The sequence below is a fragment of the Amphiprion ocellaris genome, chromosome 22, assembly GCF_022539595.1.
Source record: "Amphiprion ocellaris isolate individual 3 ecotype Okinawa chromosome 22, ASM2253959v1, whole genome shotgun sequence".
NCBI classification, from domain to species: domain Eukaryota; kingdom Metazoa; phylum Chordata; class Actinopteri; family Pomacentridae; genus Amphiprion; species Amphiprion ocellaris.
The window spans coordinates 27,356,698-27,376,882 of NC_072787.1; the positions used below are offsets into that span (position 1 = coordinate 27,356,698).

Below are 20,185 nucleotides of genomic sequence, written 5' to 3' on the forward strand. Positions count from 1 at the left end.
ACTTCACACACAAGCATGCACACTAAATAGTGTGCACATCTTCACATGGCAATAAACAACCCAAATCATTAAAATTCAGTTACTTTTGGTTATTAATGTTACACAATCTACCAAAAAAAAAAAAAAAATGGATGACCACTTTTAACTGTTACAACAAAAAATATCTGCTATATATAACAACAGTTTCATTACTAATAAAAAAGTCCTTAAAATCATGAAAAATAGTTAAATATCAAACCAAGAGTTGTAGTATGATCAACAGGAGCCAACTGAGTTAGACAGAGTGTAATCTTTTTGCAGTACATAAGAGGGAAGTTATTGAATTTTATTACTAATAAAATAATAAGAAAATAAGAAAAAAATTCCTTAAAATTCAGATTTTTTTATTTAATATCAAACCAAGAGTTGTAGTATGACCAGCAGAAGTCAACTGATGGCTCCAGTGATTTTGGTAACACTACAATGTATAAGAGGGAAGTTATTGTATTTTATTACTAATAAAATGATTTTTAAAAATTCCTTAAAATTCAGATTTTTTTTATTTAGTGTCAAACCAAGAGTTGTAGTATGACCAGCAGGAGTCAACTGATGGCTCCAGTGATTTTGGTGACACTACAGTGTATAAGAGGGAAGTTATTGTATTTTATTACTAATAAAATGATTTAAAAAAATTCCTTAAAATTCAGATTTTTTTTATTTAGTGTCAAACCAAGAGTTGTAGTATGAGCAGCAGGAGACAATTGAAGGCTGCAGTAAATTTGGTGACACTACAGTGTATAAAAGTGAAGTAATTGAATATTTGTCTCTCTTCGCTGTTGCAGCGGTTTTGCTATTTGCAGACGGTCCCTGTTCACTCGTTGCACAGCCAGCTGCTCATAGACACCAGTGTTATTTCTGCAACTTGAAAGACAGCGACTTTTGATAAAACTGGCCTCGTAGCACATTGTCTAGCTTACAGCGATTTGAAAGAGGCATTGTTTATGTTTTTACAACGTATATCTCATGAGTTATTGATGCCGAAAGTCCGAATCTGTGAATATCTTGCCAACTTTACCGAACTCAGGTGACATGGACGTGTTTCCTGAACAATAACCAGGTATTAAACACCGGACAGGATGACAGTGATCTATATGGATGAAGCAGAATGCTTGTAGAGCTGATTGGTAGCACAATGAGTAAAACGATGGTCTCGTAATTTTATCGCAGGATTACGTGGTTTCGAATCCTCTCACCGTACTTGAAAAATACGTGTTTTTTATTTCGGTCCGCACATTTCTTTTTACTGTCTGTAGATGATATTTACATGGGTATAGACTTTATTAAGTAATGATGCCGACGTTTTTCGGTGAGGTCTTCTTTATCTGGTATCTTTATTTCACGTAAATCCAGGTGTGATCGTGACGAATCTGCGGACGAAACATCTGGAGACGGAAAGTATCGCCAGTTAACCTGATCACCAGTTAAACTGGAACAGCGCTGCTCTGCTGAGCCAAACAGCCAAACACAAAAAGCCCAGAGAAAAGGGAGAAAAGCAGTGAAAACAAACAAAAACGCCCAAAAAACATGGTCAGTGTTTTATTGGGCTGGAAAAGTTTTGAAGAATGAAAGAAAAGTTGAAAATCCACATGAAAGTTACTAAAAAGGTGTGAAATCCCAGGAGCTACTGTGACCTGCTGCACTCTCTCAGGCGCCAGGCCAAAAAGGACTGAAACTTTTGGGAACTTTCTTAGGCCACAATACTGCCTTAATTTGAAAATATTTTGCATTTTTCCCCCATTTTTAACTGCCAATATCTAAAATTCAATGATTTGTTTGTGTTTTATTTTGTAGAACTCAGTTTGTGGTCAGTGGATGAACTTATTTCCTGAATTGTGTCTAGATCACATATTCTTTATCATCTTTAAATAATTTGAATTTGACACAGACTGACCTCATTAAATATTTGACTGTATTTTACTTTTAGTGTTGATAAACATGTTATTTAGTATTTAATTGAACATTTTAACTAAATAATCAATAATGAGTTTTTATTTGTCCAAACAGACTTCCTGTCTAATAAAAATGACTTTTCAGATCTTTATACTTTGGTTCTTTGAGATCGATTCTGACTTAAAGTGACACCAAGAAGAATATTTTGTTGTTTTAAAGATTTGAACCATTTAATTCTCAGCTTGAGGTCTTTTATTGTGAAGGTAACAACCAGGAAGCTAGTTTTCAGGGCTGCCAGTCATGTGACCTCCAGCACATGATCCAGATAAAAACCAAACTCGTGATGTTACTGAAAGAATGACGACCAATGAGTTCCCGTCTTCATGTTTTATTTTCATTTAATCACAATCAGCTCCAGAACTTTTATTTTTTCAGCCTCGACAGAAACACACGACGATCATGTGACCTGAGCGGCACACGTATGACCTTCTGTTACCGCAGGCAGCCTCTACGTTCAACTACTGACATGATTTCCTTCAGCAGACTTCGTTTATGGTCGGTAAAATGATTTTTTTTTTTAGCAGAAAAGCAGCACACAGGCGGCCGGTTTGATCCTGGAAAAAAACAGCTGTCTTTGAACGCCGCTCTGATGATGTCACAGCGGCTCCGGATCCTTCGCTGGAATTTAAGTAAAAGTTGAAGATCAAAGCTCAGCTGGAGCTCCAGGTCCAGTAACGATGTGTTTAAATGCGGTAAGATTAGATTAAAAACCCCCTCAGGTGTGGGAGCTGGTTTCTCCAGAAGGGGGCGCTCCGTCCATCGGGTCAGTGGAGGGCTGCTGCTCGCCGTCCGACCGGCTCCTCCTTTTTACAGCGTTTTCAAACGGATGGTGAAGAGAGAGAGGGAGCCGGGCGGCCGTTAGTCGTCAGTGTCGGGCTTTAAAGGAGGAGGGCCGCCGTCCTCGGTCGCCACGGGAAACGTCTTCTTCCCTCGCCTCTGGACGTGGTCCTCGTTCCTCTTCTCCAACGCCACGATCTGGAACAGAGCAGAGACACCAAAGTCTGTGACTGGAGAAGCATTTTATGGATGTTTTTTTAAAGCGTCTGAACTCCTAAACCTTCCATCTATCAGCCGGAAACTGCAAAAAACTGTAGACACTCTCAACTGTCCAACGGTCCTTGAACTAACCACGAGTGATGCGTCGTTCTGTCGGCAAAATTAACCAAACCTGAGCCTAAAACTGTGACATTTAGTCAAAATTGTTTTATTTAACACATACTAATTTAAAAAACTGCAAAAATAACATTATTTATTAGAAGAAAAAGCTGCAAAAACTAAAGAACTGTTTGATTTTCTACTTTCTAACAGTCCTTGAACTACTCATCTGTGACTCAGTTGGAACCCTGAACTAAATCTGAGCTCAAAGATTTGACATTTTGGCAAAACTATTTTTGAAAAAGTGTGTTATTTCAACAAATATGTAAAAATAACATTATTTATTAGAGGAACAAACTGTAAAAACTGTTAAAACTCTCAACTTTACAACAGTCCTTGAACTAACCATGTGATATTTAGGCAAAACTGCTTTTTAAAAGGTGTTATTTCCAAAAAAATCTGCTACAATAACACCATATATTAGAGCAACAAACTGTAAAATCAAAAAGAATTGTTAGATTTCTGACATTTCTGTTGGGACTTTCTGACGGTCCTTGAACTACTCATCTCAGTCGTTTTGTTGGAAACTTGAACCAAATCTGAGATTTACATTCTGATATTTAGTCAAAATGATTTAACATGTGTTAAAAAATCTGCTAAAATAACATTTACAGAAATAGCTTCATAAATATCCATATTTTCTGCTATAAAAATTCTGACAAATCAGAATTTTTTCTTTAAAATGTGCTGATTTCAGATGGAATGATCCTATTTGAGACTTTTATTTTTGAAGGGTGCAGTTTTATATCTTATAAAAGAGACACGTTATGGACTCTAACAAGCACATTTCAGGTTTTATCTTTAATAGTTCCTCAGATATTGTTGATCAAACAGACTTAAATTTAAACTTGGGAATAAAAACTGCTGAAAGTTGGTCAACAAGAATTTATTATTTTAAATCTCTGGAACGATTTGATATATGAAGCTAAAATTTCTGAAATATATTTATAAATGTCCGTATTTTATGCTCTCAAAACTTCAGACCAATGAGTGAAAGTTGAGCAGATGTTCTTCTAAAAATTTGCTGATTTCAGATGGAACGATCATATTTGAGACTTTTATTTTGAAGGGCTCAGCTTTATATCTAATAAAACAGCAACGTTTTGGACTTTAATGAGCACATTTCAGGTTTTTATCTTTAAATATTTTAGGTCAAACAGCCTCGAATTTAAACATAAATGTTGTTCAAACAGTAGATGAGAATAAACCTGCTGAAAGTTGGTCAACGGGCAGATTATTTTATAAAAATCTATCTCAGAATGTGTTAGCATATCAAGCTAAAATTTCACAGCCACCTTTTTAAACATCTGTTCAATAAACTAAACCAACTGAGAGACGCTGCAGTAACACCTGGAACTACACTCGTCACCTTTTAAACTGAGATTTAATTTAATAAAACTCCACTTGGCTCCACCAGGACGTGTTTTGTCCGTTCTTACCTCAGCCATGAACTCGGCCTCGTCCTCGGCTCCTACGGGGACGTTCAGACCCGACACGGTGTTGAAAAGCTCGTAGACGCTCAGGGCTTCGCTCACGCCTCGTTTCTGGAAGAACTGAAGCACAGAAACACATTAATTCTCCAACATTTAACAGCTTAAATCGCTTTAAACAGCCAGTCTGGAGGAACTGAATGTCACATCTTTATTGTTTTAAGAAAATATTCTATTTAAAGAGCAACAATAATCAACTATTATTAGATTATTACAAACTATTTCACTGTTCATTTTTTTTTCACACATAAATATTTAAAGTAGTATCTCGGGCATTTTAGCTTCATTTATCAAACATTTTTAGAGATGATTTCTTTTTTAGACCAACTTTCAGCAGGTTTATTCACATGTTTGAATCTGAGGCTGTTTGATCAACAATATCTGAGGAACTATTACAGATATAAACCTGAAAGGTGCTTGTTAAAGTCCAAAACGTTACTGTTTTATTAGATATAAAGCTGCGCCCTTCAAAATAAAAGTCTCAAATGGGATCATTCCATCTGAAATCAGCAAATTTTAAAGAGAAATTTCTGCTTGACTTTCTCTGTTTTATCTGAAATATTTATACTATAAAATGTGGACGTTTGTTAAGTTATGCCTGAAATTTCAGCCTGATTTATCAAATAGTTGCAGAGACTTATAAAAAAAGAAATAAATGCTTGTTGTTGATCCACTTTCAACAGGTTTTTTCTCACATTTAAATTCGAGGCTGTTTGATCTAAAATATTTGAGGAACTATTAAAGATAAAAACCTGAAATGTGCTCGTTAAAGTCCATAATGCTACTGTTTTATTAGATATAAAGCTGCACCCTTCAAAATAAAAGCCTGAAAAAGACTTAAATCTGAAACCAGCAAAAGTTTACAATTTCTGCTCAGCTTTCTCCGATTTGTCTGAAATATTTATCCTCCAAAATACGTCCATTTATAAAGATATTTCTGAAGTTTTAGCATCATATATGAAATGAAGCTTCATACGTGTGACTGTGTTATGCGACCAACAGACCATAAAGACAGCAGGCAGGATCTTACAGGACTCCTCCCACATTCTGTGTCCTGAGACACCAGGCTGCAGGACACAGAAGTCCTCCTCTGTCCCTAGAACCATCCTGCTTCTTAATTCAGCTCAGTAAACTCTTTTATTTATTTTAACACATTCTTTTTGAACACAGTATTGAAGAGTACTTTACTGTCCCATAAGTGAGGAACAAAAAAAGCACTTTAAATTACAATGTTCTTTTTAATGTTGTTTGTGTTTTGTGTGTAATTGTGTGTCTTGCTTAGTTTCCTTTTCAAGCTGCTTGTATGCCCTTTTTAATTGCCCCTTGGGGACAAATAAAGTTAAAAAAAACACTGAGATTTTTTTTACATGTTCAAAAAACTGCCTGTCGATCCACTTAAAGCAGAAGAAAAATTTCTGCTGGACTTCCTCTGATTTGTCTGAAATTTTAAAGTATAAAATCTGAACATTTAGAAAGATATTTCTTAACTTTCAGCCCGATTGATCAAATTCGGAGATTTATAACAAAATTTATAAAATAAATTTTTCATTGAACTACCCAAAATTTCAGACAAGTCAGAGAAAGTCAAACTGAATTTTTCTTAAAAATTTGCTGATTTTTGATGGAACAAGTTTATTTCAGACTTTTATTTTGAACAGTGCAGCTTTATATCTAATAAACAGTAACATTATGGACTTTAACAAGCATATTTCAGGTTTTTATCTTTAATAGTTCCTCAGATATTGTTGATCAAACAGCCTAGAATTTAAACATGCAAAGAAAGGTCGATTTTTCATCAAATTTTTTCTAACAGGAAGTAGTTGGCAGGTCAAGCTAAAGTTTCACAGACGCCTTTTAAATATGAGTTCATGATGAAATCTTTTCAGGTAAGTCTGATATGATGATCTGAGGTGGAACGACGCTTCTTAAACCAGAGCTTTGATTGTTTTCTTTGCTCCACATCTCAGTAAATAAACTCAACATCTTTGTTTGTCAATGAGATAAAAATCAAACAGCCGTTACTGTGGCAACGTTCCTGCAGTCCCTGAAGAGGAACTCCAGGCCGTGAGGATGTGTCGGCTCCACGGACTGACTCACGTCTATCAGCCAAACCTGCAGAGGAAGAACCGAAGGACAGACAGGAGAGAATCAGAGTTTTATTGTGAAAAACCAAAAGAGAAATGAAGCTGAAGGAGCAGAAGAAGCATTCGTACCTTCCCCTCGTGCCACAGGATGTTGTATTCACTGAGGTCAGCGTGGACCAGGTTACACTCCTGGTAGAGTTTCTGCATCATCTGCAGACATGAAGGAAGAAATTATTTATTACAGATAAAAACACAAACTTTACTCAAGATTTCCTCTAAAGGTCTTTAAAATTTGATGCTATTTAGCTACAAAAAATCACAAGAAACTCCTAATTTGAAAAGAAACTGACAAAAACAAAAGAATCAAACTGCCTGAACTCTGTTTGGTTTTGCTCATTTTCAACTAAAACGTAAACCTGGAAATGAGGAAAATCCGCTCAAATCCTGAGTTTAAGTAAAAGTTTGAGTAATTTCTGCATCACAGCGCTTTAGTTTCTGATTTTATGTCTAAAAACCAACAATAAAACGATAAAACACGACGTGACGCCAACTGAGAACCAAAGAGTTAAAATAAGCAGATTTCACACCAACATTTCTTAAATTACTACAGATTTACTCATCAGAACTTCGCTTCTTGTCTTTTTTTGGCCAGTTTTTCTATCATATATTTCACAAAAAAACAAGAAAAACTTGTTTACCAGCGTCACAAACACTTTAAAAATAAAACAGAGGCTCTACGTACCTTAAATATTTAACTATTTACATTTTAAATAAGCTTTCGGGGAAAATATCAAATGTTTAATCTCAGATTTGGTTCAAGTTTCCAACAGAACAACTGAGATGAGTAGTTCAAGGAACGTCAGAAAGTTGAAAATCCAACAATTTCTCTTTTTTACATTTGCAGATTTTTTAAATTAGCACGTGTTAAATAAATAAATATGGACTAAAAATCTAAATTTTAAGCTCAGATTTAGTTCAAGTTTCGAACGGATCACAGATGAGTAGTTCAAGGACCGTCGTAAAGGTGAAAATCTGACCAGTCTTTCTGTTTCTATTAGGGATGCACCGATCCCCATTTTTCCACTCCCGATCCGATCCTGATACCTGAATTTGGATATCTGCTGATCGATACTATTCTGATACCAGAGCTCTGCTTCTTTTATTATTATTGGTTTTATATGAGACTGTAATAAACTCCTCTCTACAGGCAAATATGATATTGATTTGTTGATGCTACAAGAGCCAGTATACTTATTTTCTGCTGATCAGATGAAGCAGCCCTTTGTATTTTATCTGGAGAGGGGTAGTGCTCGAGAAGTTCACCCTTTGAGTGTATCTGTCTTGGATTTAATAAATACTGAGTCAATTTGAAACCCTTAAGCCAAATGTCTGAATATCGAGCACTTGGTGGGCGGTCACTAGCTGCCACTAATTGGTCACATGACCGAGCTTTCAGTTCGACAGTCCAGTAGATGTATTGGACCAACTTTCTCTTTTATTTTGAAAACACCTCAGCAAAAAGTTTTTCTGGAAGCATTTGAGGCGAGAAATAATCTGTGCAGCAGCTGAATCTGTCCTGGTTTTATGTCACCAACGGCTGGTTTAGAAGTTTGAGGACAGTTTCACGATGCCTCGGATCTCTGCACGGTGCATCCAATTGCATGAATAGAAGTCCACTCTACTTTATGCAAATGAGCTTCAGGTAAACACACCTGATCACAGCTTGAAACACACCGCAACCGGACCAGCATGCAACATGTGATGCATTTCCAGCTGCGATCCGGTGTGTTTACCTGGAGCTCATTTGCATAAAGTAGACTGGACTCCTACTTTTACGATCCGTGAATTACGTTGGTACCAGAACCAGATACCGATATTGGATCATATTGGCCCTATGCCTAGTTTCTACAGTTTCTCGGTGGTTTCTCCTGGCTCTAGGAGTCCTGGTGCTACGTACCTGGAGGACCTGGTTCTAGGAGTCCTGGTGGTACGGACCTGGAAGACCTGGTTCTAGGAGTCCTGGTGCTACGTACCTGGAGGACCTGGTTCTAGGAGTCCTGGTGGTACGGACCTGGAAGACCTGGTTCTAGGAGTCCTGGTGGTACGGACCTGGAAGACTTGGTTCTAGGAGTCCTGGTGCTACGTACCTGGAGGACCTGGTTCTAGGAGTCCTGGTGGTACGGACCTGGAAGACCTGGTTCTAGGAGTCCTGGTGCTACGTACCTGGAGGACCTGGTTCTAGGAGTCCTGGTGCTACGTACCTGGAGGACCTGGTTCTAGGAGTCCTGGTGCTACGTACCTGGAAGACCTGGTTCTAGGAGTCCTGGTGCTACGTACCTGGAAGACCTGGTTCTAGGAGTCCTGGTGCTACGTACCTGGAAGACCTGGTTCTAGGATTCCTGGTGCTACGTACCTGGAAGACCTGGTTCTAGGAGTCCTGGTGCTACGTACCTGGAGGACCTGGTTCTAGGAGTCCTGGTGGTACGGACCTGGAAGACCTGGTTCTAGGAGTCCTGGTGCTACGTACCTGGAAGACCTGGTTCTAGGAGTCCTGGTGCTACGTACCTGGAAGACCTGGTTCTAGCAGTCCTGGTGCTACGTACCTGGAAGACCTGGTTCTAGGAGTCCTGGTGCTACGTACCTGGAAGACCTGGTTCTAGGAGTCCTGGTGCTACGTACCTGGAAGACCTGGTTCTAGGATTCCTGGTACTACGTACCTGGAAGACCTGGTTCTAGGAGTCCTGGTGCTACGTACCTGGAGGACCTGGTAGTAGGCGTCCTTCATGTCCTCGGAGCCCAGCATGGCGTCTTTGAGTTTGGGAGCAGGAACTTGGTCTTTGCCGATGAAGGACAGCACCAGGATGTGTTTCTTCAGCAGAACCACCTCCGGACACGGAATCTCCGCCTTCTTCATCCTGAACACAAAGAGGACATTTGTTATTCTGACCTTCCAGATGTGCAGCATCAATCTGTGGTCTGAGGTTCAAGGAGACACATCTGGAGGTGGAAAGGACCACCACCTGGACCACTACCTGGACCAGCAGCAGCATCAGTCTCTGTTACCATGACGACCCATGTGTTACCTGGCCAGGTTGTGCATCTCCTTCTCGGCCCAGAGTCTGATGATCTTCCGGGGGTTCAGTTTGCTGAAGCGGTCCTTGAAGCGGTAGTCGTCCTTGATGTAGCGGTCCCGGTTCTTGAACTCATTCAGCGTCGTCTTAAAAACCTTCAGAACCACCTCGTCTGGGACCGGCTGCTCCTCCAGGCTGAAACACAAATACACACACATAATGTCAGTTTTGCAACTTTTAGTGTCTTTTTTGCAAATATTTGTGTCAATTTGCATCTCTTGGAGTCTTTTTGTGTCATTTTAGCATCTTGTCTGTGAATTTTATGTCTTCTGTGTCAATTGTTTCGCTTTAGCAACTTGTAGTGTCATTTTGTGGGTTTCATTGTGCCAATTTAGCAAATTTGTGTATTTTTTGTGTCATATTTGCAACTTTTTGCGTAATTTTAGAAACTTTTTGTGTCAATTTTGTCCCTTTCCTTCATTCTGAGTCCTACTGACAGAAGACATGTCTGAGTTCTCTTTTGTTGTCATTTTTGGAACTTTGTGTGTCATTTTTTGTCTTTTTATGTCATCTGTGCAACTTTTAGTGTCACTTTTGGAACTGTGTGTCATTTTTACATCTTTATGTGTCAGTTTTGTGTACTTTTGTGTCATTTTTTGCATCTTTCAATGCCTTTTTTTGTCATTTCTGGAACTTTGTGTATCATTTTTTGTATCTCCATGTCATCTGTGCAATTTTTAGTGTTACTTTTGGAATTTTTTTGTCACTTTCGCAATCTTTTTTTGCCTTTTTATGTCATTTTCTCATCTTTGTTTGGCAGTTTAGTGTCTTTTTGTGTTATTTTTGTGTCATTTTTTGCATCTTTCAGTGTCTTCTTTTGCCATTTCTGGAACATTCTGTGCCATTTTCTTTCACATTTTGTTGCTTTTAATGTCATCTATGCAACTTTTTGTGTCACTTTAGCATCTTTTTGTGCTATTTGTGTCTCTTCATGTCTTCATGTCTCTGCATCAAAGACATTTCTGAGTTCTCTCTCCTCCTTTATTCTGTATCCATCAAGGACTTTAGATTGAAAAATGAACCACAGTGAAGAAAAATTAGACAGAAACAAATAAAAACCCTCCAGAAACTGCTGCTTTGAGTTCAGAGGGTTGAAGTTCACATCTCATATCTACATAAAGTCTGAACGGTGGATTTTTCAGACACATTTAATAACCAACACGACTGTCTTCTATTTGCTCTCTTTGACTGCTTTAATTAATAAATGTATTTGGTTGCTGTTGTTTTCCTGTTTCTAGATGTTTTTCCAGTTGTTTGAACACCTGGCTGTTTAAACTGCCTACAGATGGAAGCTGACGGTGTTTTTTCCTCTCACCTCCCTCCGTCGGCGTGGAAAACCACCGACTCCTTCCCGGTGCTGATGCAGCCGTTGATGTTCTCCAGGACGCCGGCGTTCACCATCTTATACATGAGCAGACGAGTGCGAGGGTCCACGGCTTGTTCCTGAGGGGGGACCGGAGGGTGGAGTTAGAGACATCCGTCCTGCAGCAGATGTCTGGATGTTTGGGTTCTATGGCGTTCATACGTACGGCGGTGGAGTGCTCCTTCTTCTCGTGCAGCCTGGCGCTGCGTCGCTGCTCGCTGTAGCAGTGCTGCTTCAGAGAGTTGAACACCTGATTGGACAGCTTCAGGTCCATCCCCAGGCCGTCCCCGACGTGGACCTCTGGAGCAAACTGGAGGACAAAAACACAAACCCGAGATTCAACCGTCGCCCCTTTTTTCTTGTTCAGTCCGTTAAATAAACACAAACCCAGGAAGGCGTCACCGATATCAGAGAGTTCACAAGTTTAATTTCACAATAAAACAACCAAATCTGAAAAAAACACACAAACTTTACTTTATCTACAGAAAGAGACTTGAGGGAGGCCACCAAGACTCCTATGACTCCTCTAAAGGAAAAAGACTACTTCAGGGGCCTGTAACAATGAAAATATTCACAGTATGAAGGTAAAACTTCGGCAATTTTGTGAATGTACATAAGTCCTTCAGAGGAGTCATAGGAGTTTTGGTGTCCTCCCTCACTAGACTCTTTTTTGCTCCATCAATCATTTTTTTTGTGTTGTTTTTGGTATATTTTGGTCCTAAAATCTAAACTAAATTGGACATGATGAGATGTTAATTTCTCTCTACGAAACACAGCAATAACAAACCATCAGATGCTGAAATCCTACCAGAGAAATGATAAGTTCTGTTTTAAGAAAACAAACTGAACCGAGCCATGTTGGTTTCTAAAAAAGCTGACTTTTCAAAGTGAGACAGATAAAAGGAGAATAAAAGGAGAACATTTTTGATCATCATGACTGAAATCACAGTGAAATCAGACTCTTGTGAACATTCGTTGTGTTCTTACGTTGTCCATCCGTGCGGTGTTCTTACGGCCGCAGGTCACCTCGTCGTGTTTGGTGGTGATGTTCTTGCCCTTCCCTGTGAATCCTTTCCTGGGCGTCGTCTGAGGCTTTTCTGAACGATCACAAACAGCTCAGAGATCAGATGAATAAAAACACTCGACAGTGACTCACAGGTCAGAGGACGACAGCAGCAGCCGTTTAGTCATCTCGTTGTGTTGCTTGTTCCACAGGTTTTATTGTTCGGAGCATTAAATAAAGCAGTGACCTTTAAAAACTGATTCTTTTATAATCTGACCAATAAACCACTGAGAGGAAGAGTAACACAGCAGAGAAATACATTTTTAAAAGTTTTGAAAATGACACAAAAAGAAACTAAAAGATGCAAAAATGATACAAAGACACTAAAATATACCAAAAACACAGAAAACTGACAGAAAAAACACAAAACTGACGTTAAAAAATTCCAAAAATGATACAAAAACAGACAAAAAATGTGTAAAAGGCACAAAAAGTTCCATAAATGACACAAAAAGATACAAAACTGACACAAAGAAATCCAAAAAATTACACAAAACAGAAAAAATGTGTTAAAATGAAACAGAAAGTTCTTAAAATGACACAAAAAGACAGAAAATTGACACAAAATGCTAAATTGGCAAAAAAAAATCAAAAATGACATGAAAACTGACACAAAATGTGTAAAAATGACATAAAAGGACAATAAAAGATGCCAAAATGACACAAAATGACACAAAAGTGACAAGAATTCCAAAAATTACACAAAAACTGAAAAAAATGTGTTAAAATGACAGAAAAACACAGAAAACTGACACAAAAAATGCTAAGTTGACATAAAAAATTCTAAAAATGACATAAAAGCTGACAAAAAATGTATACAAATGACACAAAAAGTTACAAAAATTACACAAAAAGACAATAAAAGATGCCAAAATGACACGACAAAAAACGACACAAAAAATGATAAAAATCAAAGGCAAACAGGCAAAAAAGCGTACAAATTACACAAACGGTTCTGAAAATGACACAAAAAGACACTAAAACATGCACAAATGGCACAAAAACAGACAAAAATGCACAAAAAGTTACAAAAGTGACATGAAAAGACATTAAAAGATGCCAAAAGGACAGAAAACTGAAAGAAAAAGCTCCAAAAATGACATAAAAATTTCCAAAAATGACACAAAAACAGAGAAAAATGTGTAAAAATGACAAGAAAAAGCAGAAAACTGACAGAAAAAGCTCCTAAAATGACCCACATGTCGGTATTAAACACCATGAGTCTGTATCAGCTGAGACGTGCACACAGGTAGAAACCAGCAGAACAGGTGAGTTACCTGCCCGGTAGGGGTCGTCTCTGGTGTCCTGCCAGTCCACCTCGTCCTCGGAGCTGTCGCTGTCCTCGTAGGGATGGACCTTCCGGTAGTTCTCAAAGGAGATGGACACTGGAAGCAAACAAAGAAAGTTTAATGAAGCTCAGTTTGTTCATCAGATTCATCAGGAACCTTCAGAAAGAAAACGTTAAAAAGTCTGAGATGTTTTCATCAACCCAGAGTTCTGAACTATGAAGCAGATTAAACACATCCAGACAAAATCGAAACCTCAGAGTTAACAGACATCACCAGGGCGGTTTTCAACTTTCTGCTTCAAACTCTGCTTCACATAAAAGGAGCCGTTTAACTCTGTAGTGGAAGAAAAAAAGCAAAAATATTACAAAAAATATGTAAAGATGACACAAAAATTCCAAAAAAAGGCATAAATCAGACCAAAAAACTTGAAAAATGACCCAAAAAGAAAACGAAAGACACAAAAATGACACAAACAGACACTAAAAGACACCAAAATGACAGAAAACTGATGCAAAATTGACAAAAAAATCCAAACAACACAAAAACAGACAAAAAATATGTGAAAATGACACAAAAACACAGAAAACTGACACAAAAGAAACAAAACTGATGCAAAAAATCCAAAACTGACACAAAAAGAAAATAAAAGATGCAAAAATGACACAAAGACAGAAAACTGAAGCAAAATGGACACAAAAAAATCCAAAAATGAAAACAAAAGTCACAAAAAATGTGTAAAAATCACATAAAATGTTCCAAAAATGACACAAAAAGATAGAAAACTGGCACAAAAACGTGCACAAATGGCATAAAAACAGACAAAAAAATGTGCAAAAAGCAACACAAAAAATCCCAAAAATGACACAAAAAAGTGTGGAAGAAAAAAAAGCAAAAATACCTGCAAAATTCATATATTTTCAGCAGATCAGTTACCATGGAGATCTAGCTCTTCAGCATCAGTTACCATGGAGATCTCGCTCCTCAGCATCAGTTACCATGGAGATGGAGCTCCACAGCATCAGTTACCATGGAGATTCTAGCTCCACAGCATCAGTTACCATGGAGATTCAAGCTCCACAGCATCAGTTACCATGGAGATTCTAGCTCCACAGCATCAGTTACCATGGAGACCTAGCTCCACAGCATCAGCTACCATGGAGATCTAGCTCCACAGCATCAGTTACCATGGAGATTCTAGCTCCACAGCATCAGTTACCATGGAGACCTAGCTCCACAGCATCAGCTACCATGGAGATCTAGCTCCACAGCATCAGTTACCATGGAGATTCTAGCTCCACAGCATCAGTTACCGTGGAGATTCTAGCTCCACAGCATCAGTTACCGTAGAGATTCTAGCTCCACAGCATCAGTTGCCATGGAGATTCAAGCTCCACAGCATCAGTTACCATGGAGATTCAAGCTCCACAGCATCAGTTACCATGGAGATTCAAGCTCCACAGCATCAGTTACCATGGAGATTCAAGCTCCACAGCATCAGTTACCATGGAGATTCTAGCTCCACAGCATCAGTTACCGTGGAGATCTAGCTCCACAGCATCAGTTGCCATGGAGATTCAAGCTCCACAGCATCAGTTACCATGGAGATCGAGCTCCACAGCTTCAGTTACCATGGAGATTCAAGCTCCACAGCATCAGTTACCATGGAGATTCAAGCTCCACAGCATCAGTTACCATGGAGATTCTCGCTCCACAGCATCACTTACCATGGAGATTCTAGCTCCACAGCATCAGTTACCATGGAGATCTAGCTCCACAGCATCAGTTACCATGGAGATTCTAGCTCCACAGCATCAGTTACTGTGGAGATTCTAGCTCCACAGCATCAGTTACCGTGGAGATCTAACTCCACAGCATCAGTTACTGTGGAGATCTAACTCCACAGCATCAGTTACCGTGGAGATCTAACTCCACAGCATCAGTTACCATGGAGATCTTCTACCTTTGCTGTCTCCGTTGAACTTCTTCTCCTCCCTCCGGAGCTGGTCGTCAAACTCGCGGTCGAACTGCATCTGCAGCATCTGGGCCAGCATCAGGTCGCTGGTGGTGTCGGCGGCTTCATCCGCCGTCAGCAGCTCCGATCCGGTCCTGGAGGAACCACCAGAGGAACGGAGATCATGAAGGAACACCAGAGGAACACCAGAGGAACAGAGATCATGAAGGAACACCAGAGGAACACCAGAGGAACAGAGATCATGAAGGAACACCCGAGGATTGACTTCAACAAAAATAAAGATTTTGCACCAGATTCTGTTCAAAAATATAAAAACTGTGTCTCTTATGTCATATTTTAGTGTCATTTTTGAGCCTTTGTGTGATTTTTGTGACATTTTTGCATCTTTTTGGAAGATTTTGTGTCATTTTTCCACATTTTTTCTCTTCGTACATCATTTGAGCATCTTTTTCTGCTATTGTCTTTTTTTGCGTGTCACTTTGGCATGTATTTGAGCTATTCAGTGTCATTTTTAGAACATTTTGTGTCATTTTTACACATTTTAAAAAATATTTTATGTAATTTGTACATCATTTAGTGTCATTCTTCAGTCTTTGTGTGATTTTTCATCTTTTTGGGAACATTTTGTGTGATTTTTGCATCTTTTAGTGTCTTTTTTGGAACATTTAGTGTCATTCTTGAGTCTTTGGGTGATTTTTCATCTTTTTGGGAACATTTTGTGTGATTTTTGCATCTCTTAGTGCCTTTTTTTAAGAACATTTAGTGTCATTCTTATAGAGGAAAGACAAACCTCAGCATAAATTTGGTTTAATTTATAAGACCTTTCTCAAATATTTGTTCATTTGGGGTGAATATTCTGAATTAATTAAACTTTTTGAGCCTCAAACAGTTAATGCTGCTGTATTTTGTAAGTTTATCACATTTTTATATGTGAAATATGAAAACTGAAACGTTGTGGTGCAGAAACACCTCAGACTTTTACTGAAATACAGAACTTGAGTGTTTTTTTTAATGGCGTTTCAACTTTAAATTGCTGCGATAAATGAGGCGACAGTGAGGAAAAAAGTGACTGATTGTATTTGAGAAGGTTAAAACTGAAATAATCTGACTTAAAACGTATTGAGACACCGACAGATAAAGTAAAAATGTCCTCAGAAGCAGCTCTGATGGAGTTTCATCTCTGCGGAGATTTAAAGCAGGAACCAGAGGCTGTAAATGTAAACTTCAGGCATCTGCAGGTTCAGTTTTTAGGTTTTAAGACTCACTCTGACAGAGCTGGGAAGCTGTTGTTCTCTTCATCCAGCTGTCGGGCCAGCTGTTCACTCATCACCTCAGCCAGAGAGCAGGACGGAGCCGCCGGGGCCACGGAGCCCCACGGACTCTGAAACACAACGACACGTTATTTACACCACAAACAACCAACATCAACTCAGAACTAACGGGACCATCTCTATTGCAACTCTGATTTACTTTAATTCTAACGACACCTGTGTTCTCCATTCAGGGCAGCAGTCTGTGATTTTTGAATTTATTTTTATTAAAGATTTGTTAAATTAATAGTTTAGTCGATAAAATGTCAAAAAATGTTTGTTGAGTTTGGGGTGATGTCTCAAAAAAAATCCCAAAAACTCACTTTACGATGACAAACAGCAAAGACAACCAGCGAATATTAGATTATTTTTTCACCATTTTTTGCTTGAAAAAAAAAATTATCAATTAACTTATCAGCTGTTTGATTAATTTCTACCTGATATCAAAGTGGAATTTTAAATTTTACACTGACAAGGTGTCATTTATGCATGTTTTTGTGCTATTTAGTGTCTTATTTTGGAACGTTTTGGGTAATTTTTACACAGTTTTGTGTCTTTTTATGTCATTTGTGCGTCTTTTAGTGTCATTTTTGTGACATTTGTGCATGTTTTTGTGCTATTTAGTGTATGTTTGGAACATTCTGTGTCATATTTGCATCTTTTTTGGAATATTTTGCATCATTTTTACACATTTCTTGTCTTGTTTTATGTCATTTGGGCATCATTTAGTGTCATTTTTTAGCCTTTGAGTGATCTGTGCATCTTTAAGCGTATTATTGGAACATTTCGTGTCATTTTTCATCTTTTAGTGTACTTTTGGAACATTTTGTGCCATTTTGGGTCATTTTTACACATTTTTTGTCACTTTTTATGTCAGTTTTGTATCTTTTAGTGTATTTTTGGAACATTTTGTGTCATTTTTACACATTTTTTCTCTTCTTATGTCATTGTTTAGTTAATTTATCAGCTATTTGATGAATTTCTACCTGACATGAAACTGGAATTTTAAATGTACACTGACATAGAAACTGTAACCAAAAAACAAAACCCAAATAAAGCTGTTGTAATCTATAAATATCTTTTTAACAAATTTAGATGTAGAACTAGATCTAATTTGGTGCTTTAGTTCACATGTTGGTATATTTTTTTCCTATTTTCATTGCTGTTGGATTTTTGGTATTATTCATACTATTATTTTTACATAAATGTATTATTCTACAGATGTAATATTATTTAGGTAAAGTTTTGGAACTTAATTATATATTATTAAACTCCACAGTTGCTGTATGTTTGTACCTTTGTTATTCTACAATAAAAATAGAGCCACAATGACTAATCAATAACCAACAAATTCATTACAAACTATTTCCATAAACAATGAAGAGTCATGTTTTTTTTTTTTTTTTAAAAAGCCTAAATTGTCAGATTTTAGTTTCATAAATGTGAATATTTTCTGATTTCTTTCCTTCTCTATGACAGTAAACTGATCATGTTCAGGTTGTGGAAAAACATGATCAAACATTCATCAAAACATTTCTGATGACATTTTCCTACACAGATGTCATTCTCGAGGTGAATTAATGAGTTGAGAGTCCAATAAAACCCAGCTGTAATGGTCTGAATAAGTCACAGAGGCTTGTTCAGACATGTCTGAGCTCAGTTTCATCTGAACCATGCCTACCAGGTCAGATCAGGCTCGGATCTTTATTTTGTGCTTTAAAAAACATTTTTCTTGAAGTGAAGCGACAAAAACCCCCACAAAAATATGAAAAATAAACACAAAAAAGGGTGTGAAAATGGACATTTAAACTCAAATTCCTACATCTTGAACAAGTTAAATTACGTAACAGTGAAAAGAGGATTTAAATAAAAGGTTTTAGGTGATTTTAAAAGAATAAAAAGATCTGATGTGTTGCTGTTTGACAAACCAGTCAGGCCAGTTTAACTTCTATTATTAGATGGTCTAATTACACAATTTTAAGCAGCAGTGTGACATAACTGCCTACATTTACTGGTGTTTGTATGAGTGTGTGCTGCTTTAATACACTCCTGAGTCTAATATTAAACTTTTAATTTCATTATATTTACCTGACAGCTTCAAATTAACATCTAAAACAGGTTTAAGCTCCTGAAACTTGGAGCTGTGTGCTAAAGGGGCGTTTCTACACACAGAAATACCAACTTTTTAACACTAACCTCACATTTCGTTGATGATTTCACTACTTTTACACAACAATACTCTGAATTCAAGACTTTTACATGTAATTATGGACTTTAAAAGATTAAATATGGACTTTTAAAGGGTCAAATCTTAAGTTTGTGGGCTGCTACAGAAATAGCAGTGAGCTCACGGTGTTTGTTAGCTAACTAGCAGCTAATGTAAGGTGTTTTTCGGTCCATGACTCAGCGCCGGAGCTCATTTCCATTTCTAAGTTGTGCCAAAGCTGCTGCCACTGAGTCTAAGTGAGCCTTTTAAGGACAGGACTGTCACTGAGGCCATGCTGGCTAACACTAGCAGCTAACTTAGGAGCTAACTTAGCAGTTAGCCACGGCGGCTTCATCGAGTTAAACAGAAAAAAAAAACCACAACAGCAGATGATGACAAGTCAGCGACACAAAGAGCTTCTTACCTTCGGCGTTTCTGTCGTGATTCCCGTTTGATCCATGTTTAAAATATCGATTAATCGATCCTTCGTGTGGAGGTAGAATGGCGACGAGCTACGGAGCTAACGTTAGCGAGCGTCGAGGGCAGATTTAACGACCAAAAATTCCCGAAAACAACGAGAAAAACGGACGTTCCTCGACGTGACACAAACAAAAAACTGTCGTACGAACTGCGCCGAAGACGTAAATGTAGTTTACGGGTCTGTAACAGAGGTTTTTATAATAAATTAACGGCTGAAAGGAGGTAGAGAAACTATTCGGAGGAGTTTCGACAGCAAAGTGAACCCTGGTCACCACCGGAGATACGTCATCGTCGTACAGGACTACAAAGCGCTTTCACAATAACAGCCTTGCGTTTAATTTGTTAAATTTAGTTATTAATCAAGAAATAATAATAATAATAATAATAATAATAATAATAATAATAATAATAATAATAATAATAATAATAATAATAATAATAATAATAATAATAATAATAATAAAATTAGTTATTATTTTTTTCTAAGCAAAATGTTAAAGCTAATTTTTTTCAGTGTACACTAAATTCTTTTTTATTTCTATTATTATAACTAGAAGATTAATTAGAATGAATTAATCGACATTAATAACATTGTTTTTTAAATGGAAGGTTCATCATCTGATTTAAATAACTAATGTTTGTAATTTTGCAAA

The 20,185-nt window shown here is 37.6% G+C and overlaps 1 protein-coding gene across 1 annotated transcript; it reads right to left on the minus strand.

Moving 5' to 3' along the window:
- Positions 1-2,301: 2,301 nt before the first annotated feature.
- Positions 2,302-19,805, minus strand: riok3 (RIO kinase 3 (yeast)). The gene is made up of 13 exons (XM_023270946.3): positions 19,477-19,805; positions 16,802-16,917; positions 15,525-15,670; positions 13,553-13,660; positions 12,200-12,309; positions 11,379-11,522; positions 11,165-11,292; positions 9,802-9,984; positions 9,474-9,633; positions 6,848-6,928; positions 6,657-6,746; positions 4,584-4,697; positions 2,302-2,964 (listed from the first exon to the last, which is right to left on the minus strand). The coding sequence occupies exons 1-13, from the start codon at positions 19,510-19,512 to the stop codon at positions 2,848-2,850; spliced, it is 1,533 nt and encodes a 510-aa protein (XP_023126714.1). The 5' UTR covers positions 19,513-19,805; the 3' UTR covers positions 2,302-2,847.
- Positions 19,806-20,185: the final 380 nt, after the last annotated feature.